The 18,924-nt window shown below is 52.8% G+C and overlaps 1 protein-coding gene across 4 annotated transcripts in view; it reads right to left on the reverse strand.

Moving 5' to 3' along the window:
- Positions 1-8,444: 8,444 nt before the first annotated feature.
- PPIF (peptidylprolyl isomerase F) overlaps positions 8,445-18,924 on the reverse strand; it is a 531,572-nt gene continuing 521,092 nt past the window's right edge. For 3 of the 4 annotated variants that reach the window (XM_049789678.1, XM_049789677.1, XM_049789676.1), the window contains exons 2-5: positions 10,933-11,024; positions 10,210-10,306; positions 9,314-9,389; positions 8,445-8,912 (exon numbers count right to left, since the gene is read on the reverse strand). In XM_049789678.1, the coding sequence (XP_049645635.1) occupies positions 8,777-8,912; positions 9,314-9,389; positions 10,210-10,306; positions 10,933-10,941 (318 nt within the window). In that variant the 5' untranslated portion in view covers positions 10,942-11,024 and the 3' untranslated portion in view covers positions 8,445-8,776. Of the gene's footprint in view, positions 8,913-9,313; positions 9,390-10,209; positions 10,307-10,932; positions 11,025-11,363; positions 11,395-12,278; positions 12,619-18,924 lie in introns of those variants that run through there. The other variant, XM_049789675.1, reaches the window with a different exon arrangement.

Below are 18,924 nucleotides of genomic sequence, written 5' to 3' on the forward strand. Positions count from 1 at the left end.
TTTCCCTCTCACAGCCCTGGGGAGGGGAGAGGTCTCCTCAGTGTGGAGTGGTTCATGGCAAGAGGAGGGAGCCCTGCAGATCCCGGGGACACACTACAGTCTGGGGTGCCTTGTGCCTCACCCTGATTCTCCGCCAGAGCCTATTCCCGCACAGCCTGAGGCTACTTTCTTTCCATGGCTCTGGGACTCACTGATGGATGCTTGGGTCCCACAGTCATGGTCTGGGCAGCCCAGCTGGGGCTTGAGCCTTTGCCGGAGCCCCACCTGCTGCCTGCCCTCCCCAGAGAATGAAGGACCCTCCCCAGGCACCGGTGCAGTGGGGACAGAACTTTCCTACCTCTGAGGGCCCGGAAGCAGGTGAGGGCAGGAGGGGCCGCCCTAGAGCCCCAGCCAGAGCCCTGAACCTTCACCTCCTCCTCCTGCCTTCCCCTGGGACCCTATCAGGGCAGCCTCTAGAATAAAGACCCTGACAGTGGATTTAAGGCGCAGATTTGGCGGTCCCTGCACTGAACACCCAGAGTGTCTGCTCCAGTTGGAGCTCCACTGGTTTATCCCACACCTAGGGGCACGATGAACCCTCCCTGCCAGCCAGAGCACCTCGAGGACCTCCAGGCTGTGCCCTTTTGTCTCAGGGTGAGCTGGAGCCATTAGGCCTTGTTACCCTCCAGCCTCACAGCGGGGAGCCTTGCGTAGGCTTGTAGAGTCTGTGCAGACTCACAGGGGCCATGTGCAGACTTCGGAGGGTCGTGCGGAGGCTCAACTGCTAGGCTGTGTACTCAGCCCTTGCATGGACTGGCCCCAGGGGCTAGCGGGGGAGGGGGACCCCAGAATGATTGTACCATGGAAACAGGAAACTAAAACCTGCCAAGGCTCCAGATCAGGGGAACCTAAACTCTCTCTGTCCTTGGGCTCTCCATGCCAGGGTGCCCTGGTCAGTGGCACTGGGCAGCTGTGAGGAGACAAAACCAGGCCTGCCCGGGCGCATGTGTGGGAGCAAGTGCTCAGAGTCTCGGCCAAGCCAGGAAGGAAGCGTTGGGTTTGAGTATGTTCAAAGGGATGGTGGTTTGTGGTAGATGGAAGAAGACAGTGTTTACCCCATAAGAAGTATTCGATAGTTCTTCTTGTGAATCTGTATTTATTTTGAGTTATACTTGACACAGACTTTCTTTTTTAAAAAAAAAAAATACTATGTGTGTATTTTGAAGAGACTTGCATAGATGTTAAAATTCCTGCATGATTCCCAATTTCTTTTTCACAACACTGAATTTGTTGCCTTCTTCCCCCAAAATCTCCACCGTGATTTTTTTTTTATCTGTATATATTTGAGACCTTAAAAGAAAAAAGGGAAAAGGAAAAACTTATAATTGCTTGATGTTTGAGATTATAAGAAACAAAATAAGGGTCATTTTCAGACTTCAGGGCTTTCAGGATGCCAATCAAATATAAAAGATTTCTGGGAGTTTTTCAAACCTTCTTGAGCTGCAAGGAACTATTTATGGTGAGAAAGTTTCCCTTATTTCCAGTGTTGGAGTTTTGTTTGACACCCCCCCCTTTTTTTTTTTTACTATGCTTTGGTCTGTAAAAAGTATGCAAACTGAACTACATTAAGAAGGAAATATTGTCTACATAGAATATTGTATGAAGTTGGTACATAATTCTGACAAGGAAAAACCTTTTGCAATTCTTGAAGCCATATTGTTATTCTGTATCATTTCTGGGGACAGAAATATCAGTATTAAGTAGCCGGTATATGCCTCAAGTGTTTATTTAGACTTATTAATATGTTGCTGTCCTGTATTTATACATCTGTGTATTTTGGAAAGTATTGCCTTTGAGAAGGGAAACTGTTATTAGATACTTAGTAGAAAGGGACTGGGACCTCCCAGAAGCCTCTGCAGTAGAGGATAACCTAGCATTGTAACCATTTCTGCACCTTATTATTACTTTGTTATTGTTATGTTATTAACTTGGGGGGGGGTGTGGGCCCCATGGCCTCTGCTCTTGGCTGCAGGGATACAGGGACAGAAGAGACGTCCGTCACCAGAGCAGGAGGCAGGTGTCCCTGCTTTGCTGAGCCATGCCTCGGATCCAGGCTTATGGCCCTAGGATTTGTCACCAGCTGCCTGCCCCCCTCCAAGTCTAATAGACTTGAATGGACTCAGAAGGAGCAGTTAACCCTTTATCACTACGTCGTAGCCAGAGTGACAACTAACCTGACGCCGAGAGCACCTATTGCCCCCCCCCTGGTGCCCAGGCGGCTGGCAGCTGGCTCTGCTCCCGTGGGCCGCGCCCTTTTGCGTGTCTGTCCGTTAATGCATGTGTCCAGCTAAAGGACAAACCGAGCCCAAGAGCCCAGCAGGGCAGCGGCCCCTGGGATGGCATTCCACTGTGTGCCTTATTCCTGGAGCGTCTGTACAGCTCATAGACAAGCAGAGACCATTGTGCTCTATTAAAGAATTTTGGAAAGACGAGAGTGTCAGAGAGAATCTAGCGTCCTGGTTTCTGAGCATGGGGGGGAATCTAGTCCACCTCATGCTGGTTGTGTCTCAACCAGGCTGTCCGAAGGCCCCACACACCTCCTCCCTGCCCCTCTACCCCCTGCCCCCCCCCACCATGGGCACCCTTTGGAAGGCTTCCCGGCCAGGGCCTGGCTGAGTGGAATTGTCGGCCCATGAGGTCAGACAAGAGCTGGTGCTGAAACCATATATAGGAGCCTGGGCAGGCAGCAGCAGGAGTCCCAGGAAGACGCAGGGATGGGGCCAGAGCCCAGCTGGGTGGCCACGCAGAGCCACCTGTTTCTTTGCTCTTTACCTAGGATCAGGGCTCCAAGGCTCCCCAGACCTGCCCACAGCGGGCAGCTTCCAGAACACCCCAGGTTCAGTGCCCCAATACTGTGGTGCACGGCCATGCAGTGCTGGGCTCAGGGCTGCCCTAGTCAGGGCTGGAACTAGGGTCAGCTGCATTGACCCTCCAGCCTGGTCCTTTGGGAATTGCCAGAAGGCCTCAGTACCCTCCCCAGGTCAGTTTGGTAAGTTGAGTCTTGTATGGTCAGCTCAGGATCTACAGCTGCATGAGCCCCAGACACCTTCCCTCACATCTACTTGATGGAGCAGAAAGAGCAAAGCGGAAGTCCCTGGGGTCATGAGCTGGGGGTCCAGGAGCCTCTCTCCCAGCTGTGGAGGAGATCTGCTCTGTGCAGTGTCTCCCCAAGGCCTGGGGGGTTGGGAGAAGGCACTGCCTTGCTCCCTCCTACAGCTACTGTCTCCACCCACAGCTGTGGGCTCCAGGCTAGCTAGGCCCTTGCCCTCCAGGGGGGTGGGGGCAACCAGCTCAGTGGCTGCTGGGGGCCAGGGTGAGGGCGAGCCAGACTGGGGGCATGGCTGGGCCCCCACTGCATGCCAGGGCCTGCAGCTTCCCTGCCCTGCCCCCCGTGGGCCGTGTCTGAGTGCTGGAGAGGAAACACCGAACAAACAGCATTTCGACATCTGCTGGCCTGGAAATCTGCCGCTCCTGACAAAAAGGATTTCCGGCTGGACTTGGTGTACATGTCCAGAGGCCACAGGGGCCTGGGAGAGGGAGGGCAGAGTCCACTCAGGGAACCTGGGGCGACCCTGACCCACCCCCTATTCTGTTTGGGCTGCAGTGAGATTCCCCAAAGGGAGTGTCCCAGTCTCACCATACGGGATGGGGGGCGGCGGGGCCAGGTGTACCCCCCTGGCCGAACCTGCTTCCATTGGGATTGGGAAGAGATAGATACCTCAGTGTCCTCAGCCTCCAGAACAGAACCAGAAGTAGAGCCTTGGGCTGGGGGCTCTGGAGTGCCCACAGACTCAGTCATCCGTGTGACTCTGACTAGAACCCGCGTTGTGCAACTCACTCCTCCTTGCCTCAGAGTGGGACCCCTGGGTGTCAGTGGCCTTGCAGCCCTGTGATCCCTCACCCTAGGCCCTGGGACTGGTCACACCATCATCCCCCCAAACTGCACCCCAGGACTGGTCACCCACGGGTGTGTAGGCACCGCCACCCTATCTGCTATTCACACTGGGTTTCTGCCCCAATCTCCCCATTGTGCTCAGGAGAGGGCCTGCACCCTGGCACTGACTGGTTCCTGTGTCCCTGGGCATTCAAGCAATCCTCAGGCACCCCCGGTGCAGCATTTGCAAGCACAGGCTGGTATTTACTGACCCCTCGTGGCCACCATGGAGAATTGCATCTTCCCAAGGAGACGGTTAGTGGGACCAAAAACTTTGTCATGTTTGATTTTGTTTGTTTGGTTTTTTTCTTCTAAACCCTAGGCAAGCTCTGATTTTCCCAGCACAGGATCTTGAGGCCTCATGCACTGTGTGAGCAAAACTGTACCAGCTGTCCCCTCCCTTCATCATGAAAAAAATTCACACAGTGGGAAGGAGGAAAAACACAGAAAAATAGGGCGAAATAATTCCTGACTATCTGCCAGAGTGTGGCCATATCCTTTGTGACCTCTGCTTGACTGTGTAACACCAATCCCCCTAAACACACACACACACACACACACACACACACACACACACACACACACACACACACACACACACACACACACACGGCCGGAGAGATAGCATGGAGGTAAAGCGTTTGCCTTGCATGCAAAAGGTCAGTGGTTCGAATCCTGGCGTTCCATATCGTCCCCCGAGTCTGCCAGGGCCGATTTCTGAGCATAGAGCAAGGAGTAACCCCTGAGCGCTGCTGGTTGTGACCAAAAAAAAAAAAACCCACACACACACACAATCTTCAGCAGAAGTAAAGCTGGTCTTTCCTAACATAGTTCAAAAGCTCAAAAAAAAAAAAAAGGGCTGGAGCAATATCACAGTGGTAGGGCATTTGCCTTGCACATGGCTGACCCAGGACAGATTTGGGTTTGATCCTCGGTATCCCATATGGTCCACTGAGCCTACCAGGAGTGACTTCTGAGCACAGTAAGGAGTAATACCTGAATGTTGACAAGTGTGGCCCAAAACCCCAAACAAAGCAAAACTAAAAAAAAAAAACAAAAAAAAACAAAAAAAAACTGAGAAACTTTCAGGTACAGGTTGGGTTGAAAAGTGTTTCCAGGGGCCAGATCAGTGGCATGGTGTGGTATCAGTGGCATGGAGCGGTAAGGCCTTGCTGGTGCTAACCTAGGATGGTTCACGCGGTTTGATCCCCTGGCGTTCCATATAGTCCCTCAAGCCAGGAACAATTTCTGAGCGCATAAGCAGGAGTAACCCCTGAGCATCACCAGGTGTAGCCCAAAAAACAAACGAACAAAAAAGTGCTTTCCAGAGCTGGAGAGATAGAATGGTGTAGGGCACATTTGCCTTACAATCATAAGGTCATAAGGCGTTTGCCTTTCATGCAGGTCATTGATTTGAATCCCGGCATCCCATATGGTCCCCCGTGACTGCCAGGAGCAATTTCTGAGCATAGAGCCAGGAGTAACCCCTGAGCACTGCCGGGTGTGACCCCCCCCAAAAACAAACAAACAATCATAAGGTCAGTGGTTCGAATCCCGGCATCCCATAAGGTCCCCTCAGCACTGCCAGGAGCGATTTCTGAGCAGAGAGCCAGGAGTAACCCCTGAGCACTGCTGGGTGTGACCCAAAAACAAATAAACAAAAAAACAAACAAAAAAGTGCTTCTGGGGTCTTACAGTGCTCCTACGACCGGAGAGTGCTCCACGGATTGAAGGGTGCTCCCATGGTTTGAGAGTGCTCCCAAAGGCTGGAAAATGCACCAACAGATTGAAAAATACCCCCATAGTTTGAGAGTGCTCCCACAGATTGATGAATGCTCCACAAGCCTGAGAATGTTCCCACAACATCCAAGAAAGTGTATGGAGCATCTGAATTGTACATAGACTCCCATTCAGGGCATCACTGAGAATATCTGAGGGAAACTGAGCCTGGGCAGTGGAACCTGGAGCCATGCGGGGTTCTGGGTGAAATGGTGGGTGACCATCTCATAGGCTGAGACTCAGCTGAGACTGTGGAAAAGCACCTTCATTTGAGGAATCTCCACTTGCTGGTTTGTGCAACATCTCCATTCGCCACTTTCTTTCCATTTCTACTAAAATTCTGTCTGTCCTGTTGTCCACATCCCCAGAGGCCCCTGGAATGTGGCAGCTGATCCTCGTCTCAGGCCCAGCTGACAAACCATGGCAGACCCTGACTAGGTTCCTTGTGTTCCGGGAAACCTGGTTGGCGCCTCCATTATTCCTGGTCCAGCTTCTTCTTCCTTTCTCCGCCCACCCTGGCCTGGTTCCTGCCTAGTGCCAGAAGTTGCGTCGTCACACACACAGGCTGCATGTCTCAGCATCTACTTGGGACTGAGTTCACCAGTCAGCAGTTTGCCTGGCTTTGTCTGTATTGTGCTTCCTTCCCAGCACAATTCCCAGGAGCAAATTCCTGTTAGCAGTGAGCCCAGGTGAGCCCAACAGAGCAGGTATTTCTGGCCATGCTCCATTTCCTGCCAATACAAGGTCCTTCTCTTTGTCCTGCTCCCTCTCTCCCCACCCCCTTCCCCTGCAAAGACTTGGCATTGGATCCAGGGCTTTCTGTTCTCCTGGACTGGCTCCTGTCTCTGCCCTTGCCCAGTACTATCTGGTTGCCAGCTGTCTCTGCATGGCATTGGGACCCAAATGTTTTCCTGCACTTTCTCCTCCAAGGGTTACTGGATTATTTTCTTTCCTTTCCCCAGCCACTGAGCATCTATTTCCCTGGAAGTGAAGGCTGTATAGGACCCAGTGAAATTGGGGGTGGGGGGGGTGTCACACCCAGCAGCACGCCGGGGTTAGTTACTCCTGTAGTTACTCCTGGCTCTGTGCTCAGGAATTGCTCCTGGCAGGCACTGGGGACCATATGGGATGCGGGGATTCAAACCACCATCTGTACTGGATCCGCTATGTGCAAGGCAAATGCCCTACTGCTGTGCTATCTCTCCAGCCCCTGGCCCACTGGATTAATTTTGCTTCCTGAAGTAGGAAGGTACTTGACTTGCTCATGCTGGAGCCATGCTTGATCTCTACCCCCATGATTCCTTGAGCCCTGCCAGGAGTGATTCTGAGCACCGACAGGTATGCACCTTACCCCCCAAGAAATGAAAATTATGTGTAAACCCGTCATTAACAGTTGTGTAAATCACAAAGACTAAAATAAAAGTGTTTCTGGGGCTGGAGCCATAGTACAGCAGGAGGGTGTACTTGCTTTGCATTCAGTCAACTTGAGTTCAGCATCCCATAGGGTCCCGAGCACTGCCAGAAGGGATTCTAGAGTGCAGAGCCAGGAAGCACTGAGCAATACCAGGGGTGGCCCCAGATCAAACACCTCATCAGATGCCCAGGTGACAGAGACCGACCTGTGCAAAGCAGACATGTGACTGGCCTGTGGCTATCCCTGCCTTGGGGACATTGTCCAATAACAAGACCCCTGAGTTGCTGAGGCTCAACTGTCCTGTGGGAGACCCCAGAAAGCAGGTGTGGGACCCCCCACCTCTCAAGCTCAACAATGGGAGTTCACGGTTGAGTCTTAGCAAACCCTGAGATTCCCAGAAATCACTTTGGGGCCCACCATCCAGGACTCCTGAGATCAGAGAAAAGTCCAGATGGGCTGAAGCTGTGCGTCAGGATAAACCAGTTGCAACAACACATCCGGGACTGACCTCCCCCCGCATCCTGTTACAGGGCTGCAGATCGTGGATATCAACAGTTCATTGTTCTCGAGAGCCCAGACCCCCACAAATGGGCTCTGCGAGTTTCAGCCCACCTCTGGCCCCCACACCTCCAGCAGCCAGGGCAGGTCACCAGGACTGTGAACATGGAGGTGGAACCTGTGAGTAAGCCACAAACTGTAGGCTTAGCAGAGCAGGATTGGCCATACCTGACCAGACAATCCTTTACAGAAAATAGGGTTTATTTTTCACATTGAAGGTGAACACAGTGCATCACGTAGACACGTATGTGTATAGGCACGCACATATGTATGTACGAGGAAGTAACAAATGCATTTTATCAAAACAAAAATAAACTCTGAGCCTGTCAGGAAATGCAGCAAGTTACTTCCAGGTACAGAATGGACATGGCTCTTTACAGCTAAGAATTCAGTGATGTGACTAGGTACCATTTCACACAGTTTGTTCTTAGACAAACTCAAAAGGTTCACAGTGGGGGGTGGGGGGGCTCAGGCTTCAGCCAGGGCCCTTCACAGGACTCTGTTCAAAAGCCCCACTCTGGATTCTTTTGTTTAGGAATCACACCCAACAGTGTTCTGGGATTACTTCTGGCTGGGCACTCAGGAATCACTCCTGGAGTTGCTCAGGGAATCCTATGAGATGCCAAGAATTGAACTTGGGCCGGCTACATGCAAGGCAAATAAATGCCCTCTCCTCTGTAGCCCGCCTCAGGAACAGCTCTGGGGTTCTGCAGCCTGGGTCCCCAGGCCAGCATGGCTCAGTCATGGCCACAGCAGCGGCCACTTGCCCTTCGTGCCAGGCTGCCCCGCCAGCCCCCACAATGTCCATGTCACAGGCAAATGTGCGCTGCACTCCATAGCCTGTGGCCAGTCAGATTGGGTGATGCTGGCCAAGACTGACCACCAGTGTTGGAAACAGAATCTTGGGAAGGAGCAGCTGCTGGGAAGGTGCCTGGCATGTTCCCCAGGGGCTTCGAGCCCACTGTGATGTGGCATGGTTGACGGGTGCCCAGGGTGAGTTTGTGTGTCTGTCTATGTGTGTCTTTGTGTCCATCCCTGAGCTGGCTGGTGGGTCAGCTCAGCTGACCGCAATCTGTGATGACAATCTTCTTGGCCGGCTTCCCGCTCCTGGAGCCCAGGGCCTCGATCTTCTTCACCACCTCCATGCCCTCCTGGACACGCCCGAACACCACATGTTTGCCGTCCAACCTGGGGAGGGCGCAGAAACGACCATACATCACAGCCCTGCCAGTACTGCTCAGGAGACCCTGAGAGCCAGCGCCTTGGGAAGGAGCCCACTAGGGAGCTTAGGCCCCTTCCCTTATCTTTGGACATGTCCTTGTAAGCTCCAGAGGAAGGACAAACTGGACCTTGGAGCATGTTACCCAGCAAGGATGGTTGGAGACGGTGGGACAGCAGTGACTGAACAACATAGGACCAGCTTAGCAGCCAGGATGTTGACGCCAGAGACACAGGCCGGAGGAAGGACAAGGCAGCAACAGCCCCCCTTCCCCAGCCCTGATATTCTCCCATCTTCACACAGGCCCAGACAGGATGGGGCAGCCCCTGAGCAGACAGACCTGTCCACCCCATTGTGCCCTAAAACTCACCAGTCAGTCTTGATGGTGCAGATGAAGAACTGAGAGCCATTGGTGTTGGGGCCCGCGTTGGCCATGGACAAGATCCCTGCAGAGGTGAGGTCAGAACAGACTCCCGTGGGGCCCCCAAGATGCCCTGGCCTGACCAAACTGTTCCCCATGGGCTCTTTTTTGTAAATGTTTTGGCTTTTGGGCCATATCTAGCAGCACTCAGGGGTTCGTCCTAGCTCTATGCTGGCTACATGCAAGGCAAGTGCTCTCTCTACAGTGCTATTACTCCAGCCCCTCCCACAGGCTTTTTTTTTTTCCTTTTCTTTTTTGGTTTTTGGGTCACACCCAGTGGTGTTCAGGGCTTACTCCTGGCTCTGTGTTCAAAAATCGCTCCTGGTAGGCTCAGGGAACTATATGGGATGCCAGGATTCTAACCACTGTCTGTCCTGGGCTGCGTGAGAGGCAAATGCCCTTTCCCTCTCTGGTCCCTCCCTTAGGCTTTTAAGGCTGACAGAATGCAGGTTTCCTTAGAAGGTCTCTAGAGTCATGTGGTGGTACTCAGTGGTGCCAGAGGACCCAGAGGACAAGCTCAGAGACTCAAGTACAAGGTGAGAGGCAGAGCCAAGGGACTAAGAACCCAGAAGTCACAGGCACCCCCAGGAAGAGCAGCATCTGGGTGGTGGCATGGCCCTGAGATGGGGAGCAGCCCGTCCTAGCACTGACACATGTATTCTCATTCTCTTTCTCACACACATATCCTCTCATTCTCACTCTTACACACTCTCTCTCTCCTTCCCTCTCTCTCTCCCTCTCTCTCCTCTCCCCCTCTCTTCTCTCTCTCCTTCCCTCCCTCCCTCCCTCCCCCCCCCCCTCTCTCTCTCACACACACACACACACACACACACTCTTACACCCACCTGGGCCATCATGCTTCAGCTTGAAGTTCTCATCAGGGAAGCGACTCCCGTAGATGGATTTGCCACCTGTGCCGTTGTGGTTGGTGAAGTCCCCAGCCTGTGAGCACAGAGATCCTGAGCATCTGCAGTCAGGAAGGCCCTGCCTGCACTCCCCCAACCCTGCCCAGCGCCCCACCAAAGTGCCTAGGGTCACCTGTTGTTCTGTGACACTGGGGAATCCAACCTCCCTCCGATCTTAGCAATCTCAGTTTTGCAATCCCATAGTGTCACCATGTCCTCTCTCCCTCCCTCTCATTCCACAACCCCTTCACTCCCTTGAGTTCAAAGATAACTGAATATTCCAGGGTGTCATCCCACCCCACTGCCTAGTGTGTGATCACTAGCAGGAGGTGCTCTGGGTCCCAATGGGTCTCGGACCCAGGCAGGGCAGCCTTCCCTGGGGCTTGTGGCCACTGTACTCAGAGCACCCATCACCAACGGACAGTTCAGACTCAGGGGACCAAACCAGAAGTGTTCACAAATGCCCCAGTGAAAAGATACTCCCCTATACTCCCACTCCCAGGCCTCTCTGCCCCAATGAGCTACTGTTCCCAGCCCAGCTGGCCAGGGATGTCCTATGAATGTCCTGTTGTCCACTTCTGGGCCAGGAGCGACAGAAAATGCCCTCTGCCCAGTGCTCACCCCACTCTAATCCCTCAACAAACCCCAGACAGAGCCTTGTACCTGGCACATGAAGGAGGGAATCACACGGTGAAAGGTGGAGCCCTTGTAGCCGAAGCCCTTCTCACCCGTGCACAGGGCTCTGAAGTTTTCTGGGGGACAGGGCAGGTGGTCAGTGGGTACCGCCAAGCCTGGGGCAGGTTACCCCACCCCCCCACCTAGGGGATCAGGGACCCTGGGGAGTGCTGGGGTGTGGACCTTACCCAGGGCTTGTTCCTGGGAATGTCTTTAGTGCTAGGGCCAAGTTAGACCCAGGAGGAGTGAGGGAGGAGGGGAAAAGGGAGTAGTAGGAAGGGGATAGGGGGTCAGGGCCAACTCTAAGATCCAGAGAGGAGGGAGTGGGAGGGGAGAAGGGGTCAGTGGGGAGAAAGATGAGAAGAGAGAGCTGCCAGATCCCCAAATGCACTTCCAGCCAGCCCTTCGCCCAGTCTCACCTGCAGTTTTGGGGACTACATCTGCCTTCAGCTGCAGGAAAACACAGGGGAGATGGTCAGTCCAGAAGAGGGCCCAGAAAATGCTCAGAGTCAGAGATAGCTGGGGGCCCCGCTCCCCACCCTCCCTTGAAGCCCAGTGGGTATCTGCTTCTCCCAGCTGCTTCCTGGACCCCAGGCTGGCCTCCAGGACATGACAAGTGACTGTGGCAGAAGCCGGGTCTGACAGGGCCCAAGCACAGCGCAGAGGTTAGGGATGAAAGGAGACTGAGGCCTCCCAGCCCCGAAGACCTCCAGACATACTCATTCAAATAAAAAAAAGGACAGGATAGGCAGGAGTGATCACACAGCGGGGAGGACGTTTGCCTTGCACATGGCTAACCCGGGTTTGATCCCTGGCCTCCCATATGGTCCCTGACCAGTATCAGGAGTGATTCCTGAGCATAGAGCCAGGAGTAACTCTTCAACACTGCTGCGTGTGGCCCCAAAACCAAAACCAAAACAAACCAAAAAAAAGTGAAGTTTTGGGAAAACTTTTCAACAATTGAGGGGGGGTAAAATCCTCCAATAATAACAACAACCAACAACAAAAAACAAGTCCAGAGTCAGGGGGAGGCTGGGCCGGCGGGAGGGATCCCAGGTACCAAGAGGTCAGAGCGCCCAGGTGTTTACCAAGGAGGGCCAGAACCCGAATTGTGCAAGAGCCGCGCACCCGGGCCCTGTGAGCAGGGTCCTCACCGGGGTCCGCAAGCGGATCCAAACCGAGTCCGATTCGGGCCCACACCAGGATCCGATCCAGGTCCACACCGGGGTCCACACCGCGGCCGCGTCCCCGCTCGGCGTGACCTTGGGCGCCCTCCGCGCACGTGCCCTGCGCCCTCCTCCCCAAAGGCCCGCGCGGGGAAACTGAGGCCTCACCTCCAGCACCACGCGGCCCAGCGGCTGCCCGTCGGCGCCCACGTCCAGGTAGACCAGCGGGTTCCTTGCGGCCGAGTCCGGGTTCGGGGCGCCGCGGCCGCTACAGGCCCGGACGGCGGGGACACCCAAGGGTGCGGGGCGCGGGGCCGCGAGCAGGCCCAGCAGGCGGGAGCCGCAGCGCAGCGGCAGCATGTCGGGTGGGTCGGGCCTGGAAGTTCGGATCGGGGCCGGGTCAGGCCAGGCCGGGCCGGGCCGAGCAGGTCGGGTCGGGCAGGTCCGGTAGGCCGGGTAGACGGGAGCGACGCAGAGGATGACACCAAGGTCACGCGCACCCGGCACCGACTCAAAGGCCGCGCGCTCCGCCTTTATAGACGCGCAACCGCGCGGGCCACGCCTCCGCGCCCCGAGCCTCGCCTTCTCCGGGCTCTGCTCGCGCTCGGCCCCTGGCGACTCCCGAGGGCATCGCAGCCGCCATGGAAATGCGGCCCCCCCCCCCCACCTCCGACCTAAACCCCCCGCCCAGAGCCAGGCCCACTTCGCCATAGGAGGCCAGTTCCATGGGGCGAAGTCCAAGAGAGGAAAAGGCAAGATTGTGCTTAGCTACAAAATTTGAAGTCGTAACAACAACAATTTGAGTGTGTGTGTGTGTGTGTGTGTGTGTGTGTGTGTGTGTGTGTGAGAGAGAGAGAGAGAGAGAGAGAGAGAGAGAGAGAGAGAGAGAGAGAGAGAGAGAGAGAGAGAGAGAGAGAGAGAGAGAGAGAGAGAGAGAGAGAGAGAGAGAGAGAGGAGAGAGAGGAGAGAGGGGGGGAGAGAGAGGAGAGAGGGGGGAGAGAGAGGAGAGGAGAGGACAGAGAGGACAGAGAGGACAGAGAGAGGGGAGAGAGAAAGAGAGGGGAGAGAGAGAAAGAGGAGAGAGAGAAAGAGAGGAGAGAGAGAGAGACAGAGAGAGAGAGAGAAGAGAGAGAGAATGTGTGTGTCTATGTGTCTGTATTTTGTTCAGGGGTCAAGGTGTCTCTCTTAATTCTGTGCTCAGTTTTCACTCCTTATTCTGTGCTCAGGGCTCACTAAGCAGGCTAGGGGCAAGGAATCATGTGTGGGTTTGAGTCTAACATGGATTCTTATTGTGCAAAGCAGACATGTTAGCTTCTGTGCTTTCTCCCATCCAAAGTTAGGACGTGTGTGTGTGTGTGTGTGTGTGTGTGTGTGTGTGTGTGTGTGTGTGTGTGGTCTTGGTTTTAGACTACACCGGCTATGGCTTACTCTTACCCTTGACTCTGTGCTCAACAATCATTTCTAGCTGGCTCCTGGGACTCTTTGGGACTCAGAAGATAAAACCCATGTCAGTTGCCTGCACGGTTCTTAGCTAAGGGCTGTCAGCCCACATTAGCTTGGCTCTGTCTCACCAAGGTCTTGGCAACATCATTGATGTGTTTTAGTTCAGAAGGTCAGCAGGTGAGAGTTAGGCGGGGTCAACAGGGAAGCTCAACTTCTTTTTTTTTTTTTTTTTTTTGCTTTTTGGGTCACACCCGGCAGCGCTCAGGGGTTACTCCTGGCTCTATGCTCAGAGATCGCCCCTGGCAGGCACAGGGACCATATGGGATGCCGGGATTTGAACCACCGTCCTTCTGCATGAAAGGCAAACACCTTACCTTCATCCTATCTCTCCGGCCCAGGAAGCTCAACTTCTGAACAGATTGGGTTTGTCGAGGCCTGGAGAAAAGATGAAAGGATTGAGTTCCGGCTGAGTTTCTAAAGTTGCATGGCTTTATCGGGCTTGGGGGGTGGGTTAGCTGGCACAGCAGAGTTCCCAGCTGGGTTTGAAAAGGGACATGAATGACTTAAAAAGTTTAAAAAGTCTCGGGGCCCGGAGAGATAGCACAGCAGGGCGTTTGCCTTGCAAGCAGCCGATTCAGGACCAAAGGTGGTTGGTTCGAATCCCGGTGTCCCATATGGTCCCCCATGCCTCCAGGAGCTATTCTGGCAGACAGCCAGGAGTAACCCTGAGCACCGCTGGGTGTGGCCCAAAAACCAAAAAAAAAAGTTTCAGAAGTCTCTGCATACGCCCAGAAAGTCCCCAAAAGGTTTAGTGAAAATTCACTAAAGCTGTACAACCTGTTATTGTATCTGTGATAAATGTTCCAAATGTACCCTGAAATGTAAAAGTCACTAAACTTCCTGAAATCAATGGTCATGCTGTGTTTTGTAAATTTTCCATTGTACTGGAGTGTTATAAAAGAATTGCTGGATTTGTGATCAGGGCCCTCAGCCTCTAGCCATATGGCCATGCTTGAGTGCCCCTGCATATATGCTGGAACAATAAAGCCCTTGCTTTTGCATGAACTTCGAGTCTTGGTGTTGTTGAACAGCTCTCTGGTCTGTCCTTTCAGGTTCCACTGCCTGGATAGGACCAGACTCAGCAGTGCATTGGCTGGGAAGAAACTCGGGGACTGTGAATGAGGGGTGTGTGGCTGGGCATGAGGAAAGATGGCACGCTTCCCCTGCAGAGGTTGAGGATGTGGTCCTAGGGAGGGCATTTGCCTTGTGTGTCACCAACCCTGGTTAATCACTGGTACTGCATACAATTTCCTGAGCACCACAGGGGTGACCCTGAGCACACAGGCAGGAGTCAGCCCTAGCATTGAAGTTGTGAACCCCTCATTTACACACACATGCACACATTCTCATATAGCAACATATAGTCACTAGCATACCCCCTTACATATGCTCACACACACTTAGGTCCACAACCCCCCACATAGACACACGTAGATATATACACACACTCACACATCCACATATACTCACATAACCCTTCTATACACTCATACACACATATTCAGTTACCCCCACACCTACACACAGACACACGCAACCCTACCCCCCTGGCCTTCTGTCTCTGTCTGTCTGTCTGTCTGTCTGAGCAGCCAGTAAAGAACCACTAACGAGGAAAGTTGTCCTGAATTTACATTAGCTCAGCTTCCTCCCTTATGTCCTTTATTTTTGGGGCCACACCCAATGTTGCTCAGGGCTGACTCCTTCCTCTGTGCTCAGGGATCACTCCTGGCAGTGTTTAAGGCTGACTCCTGACCTTGCACTCAGGGATCACTACTGGTGATGGTCAGGGCTGATTCCTGGCTCTGTACTCAGGAATCACTCTTGTTTCTGTGCTCAGGGATCTTCCTGGAAGGCTCAGGAGACTGTATGTGATGCCCGGGTCCAAGTATGGGTCAGCTACAGGCAAGTCAGGAATCCTCCCTCTTGTGCCATGGCTCCAGCCCCTTTGCTCTTTTATGTCTCTGCTGTACCCTGAGGAAGGCCATCACAGCTTCCTTCCCGGGAAGCACCTCCAGCTGCTCAGATCCCAGGGCAGAGATGTGAGAGGGATTGGCTCATCTCTGCCCCACCTGTCTCTCCCCATCTCTCCCAATGTCTCTCTAGCCCCTTGGCTGAAATCCTAGCACTGAGAGAACATACTCAACCATCGACCGTGAATCATGATGGTGTGAGACTCATCAGAGACTTGCCTTGTGGTATGAGGCACTGGGCTCACTCCCCTCTGGTTTCTATCAGTTCCCCACTCCAGCTCTGCTGTGCCTCTCTCTAGACTTAACTGAAACTTCTGAGGGTCCCCAAGGGGCATCAGGAACCCACCTCACAGCTCCTTTGGGTTGAGCTCAGATCTGTGTGAGCAGATCCTCCCACATGCCAGGTGAAGGCCTTCTTCTCCTGACTGACCCCAACTTCCCCCCTTTCATTCACTCTCTGACACTTCTGGTAGTGCCCACTGGCTTCAGGCTTTATGCTGAGTCTTGAACCTGCCTCTGGGCAAAAGTGCCCTTGGCTTGTCCGTGAAGAGTTACTGCAGCTCCCATTATGGTGTAGGTCATTGCAGAGCACAGACCCCCAGTCTCCTAGCCAGCCTACTCAGGGACCAGAGTCTAGCATGTGCTGTCTCCTAGGCCCTGAAGATCTCAGGGTGCCAGGTGAGCACTGGCATGGAGCACCTGCTCCTCCTGTGGAACATTTTGTATGCAGCCTTCTATCCGTGATTCCCCAGAGCACCCGGGAAGAGATGCTCATTAGGTTTAGAAATTGGCAGCTCCAGTTCAGATGCAAAAACCAGGGAGCCTGAGGCCAAAAAAATCCCCCAATCTCTCAGCTCCCAACATCAGATGCAACCATGCCACAGAGAAGGCATGTCTATGTGTCCCTTTACTTGCTTTCTTTCTGCTGTGCTCAGCATCCCAGGAATCTCGGGGAAGCAGGGTTGTTATTCTTGGGGAGTCAGGCTTAAGAAAGGCTGAAGGGAGAGATAGGGGACTCCCCAGGTGTTAGTAAAGCCCTGACCCAGTGGGGCTGCACAACAGAAACTTAGAACACCAGGTGTTCAGGTCAGTGTGGGCAGCGCTGTGGCCTTTGTAGCCACTTCATTTCTCTGCTCAGACACAGCCTATGCATGGAGTCCCTGTACTGTAATGGCATCTTCCCCCTGGCCATAGGGCAGGCAGATACCGGATGTGACCGCCAAGTCCTCCCACCCCTCTGCCTAGCTCATAGGGGGACAGTCGACTCACCCGGACCTAACTCCTGGCTCTGTACTCACAGATCACCCCTGGAAGTGCTCAGGGATGATTCCTGGTTCTGCTCTCAGGGATCATACCTGGCAGGCTCAGAGGACCATAAGGGATATTGGGGATTGACTCCACATCAACTATGTGCAAAGCAAGTGCCTTATCCGTTGTACTATCTCACCAGTCCCAGGGAACTTACACATTTTTGTAATAGAATTAACATCTCATTCGTATTGAATGTTTTATATCTGATTTGTATTTTTAACATCCATAGAGAATTTTTATTATAATATTTGACATATTAATGCACTATCTATAATATGATATGACAGCAATTTCTTTCTTTTTTTTTTTTTTTTGGTTTTTGGGCCACACCCAGTAACGCTCAGGGGTTACTCCTGGCTACGCGCTCAGAAGTTGCTCCTGGCTTGGGGGACCATATGGGACGCCGGGGCATCAAACCGCGGTCGTCCCAGGCTAGCACAGGCAAGGCAGGCACCTTACCTCTAGTGCCACCGCCCGGCCTCAGCAATTTCTGTAATATAACATCTAATAGGGCCGGGCGGTGGCGCTAAAGGTAAGGTGCCTGCCTTGCCTGCGCTAGCCTTGGATGGACCGTGGTTCGATCCCCCGGTGTCCCATATGGTCCCCCAAGCCAGGAGCAACTTCTGAGCACATAGCCAGGAGTAACCCCTGAGCGTTACCGGGTGTGGCCCAAAAAAAACCAAAAACCAAAAAAAAAAAAAATATATATATATATATAAAACATCTAATATAATAGAAATATTCTCTTAGGCTAAAACACACTTTTATATTCTTTTTTTTTGTGTGTGTGTGTGTGGTAGTGCTCAGGGGTTACTCCTGGCTGTCTGCTCAGAAATAGCTCCTGGCAGGTATGGAGGACCATATGAGACACCGGGATTCGAACCAACCACCTTTGGTCCTGAATTGGCTGCTTGCAAGGCAAACGCCGCTGTGCTATCTCTCCAGGCCAACACTTTTATATTCTTATAGGCCTTTCTGTATGTTCTTCTCTAAATGGATTCTCTCCACTCTTACTAAAAACTTACTCCTGTAAGATTTATCTATTTCATGTACACTTTAAAATAGTTCATAGGGGCCGAAGAGATAGCACAGCAGTAGGGCTATATGCCTTGCATGCAGCCTATTCAGGACCAATGGTGGTTCGAATTCCACCATCCCATATGGTCCCCAGAGCCTGCCAGGGGCAATATTTGAATGCAGAGCCAGGATTAACCCCTGAGTGCTGCCGGGAGTGACCCAAAAACCAAAAAGAAAGAAAAGAAAAGAAAAGAAAAGTTCAGTATACAAGGGCCAGAGAGATAGCACAGCAATAGGGTGTTTGCCTTGCACGCAGCTGATCCAGGACATACAGTTTAAATCCTGACATTCCATATGGTCCCCCATGCCTGCCAGGAGCGATTTCTGAGCACAGAGCCTGGAGTAAACCTGAGCACCACTGGGTGTGACCTAAAAAAACAAAAGCCAAAAGAAAGAAAGTTCAGTACAGGATTATCTACAATATTAAAATTTAAATGTGGGACCAGAATGGTGGAGCTAGTGGTAAGGTGTCTGCCTTGCAAGTGCTAACCCTAGGACGGACTGCAGTTAGATCCCCCAGTGTCCCATATGGACCCCCAAGCCAGGAGCAATTTCTGGGCAAATAGCTAGGAGTGACCCGAGTGTCACCAGATGTGTCCCAAAAACCACACACACACACACACACACACACACACACACACACACACACACACACACACACAAATATAAATGTATATACCTTTAGAAAAGAAAAGATGTATGGTTTTAAAAAATATTTACCTTATTAGATGGGGCCAGAGGGATAGCATGGAAGTAAGGCGTTTGTCTTGCATGCAGAAAGCCGGTGGTTCAAATCCTGGCATTCCATATGGTCCCCGGGCCTGCCAGGAGCGATTTCTGAGCATAGAGCCAGGAGTAACCCCTGAGCGCTGCCGGGGTATGACCCAAAAACAAAAACAAAAACAAAACAAAACAAAAAAATTTACCTTATGGGGCCGGAGAGATAGCATGGA

The sequence above is a fragment of the Suncus etruscus genome, chromosome 15 (assembly GCF_024139225.1).
Source record: "Suncus etruscus isolate mSunEtr1 chromosome 15, mSunEtr1.pri.cur, whole genome shotgun sequence".
NCBI lineage: Eukaryota > Metazoa > Chordata > Mammalia > Eulipotyphla > Soricidae > Suncus > Suncus etruscus.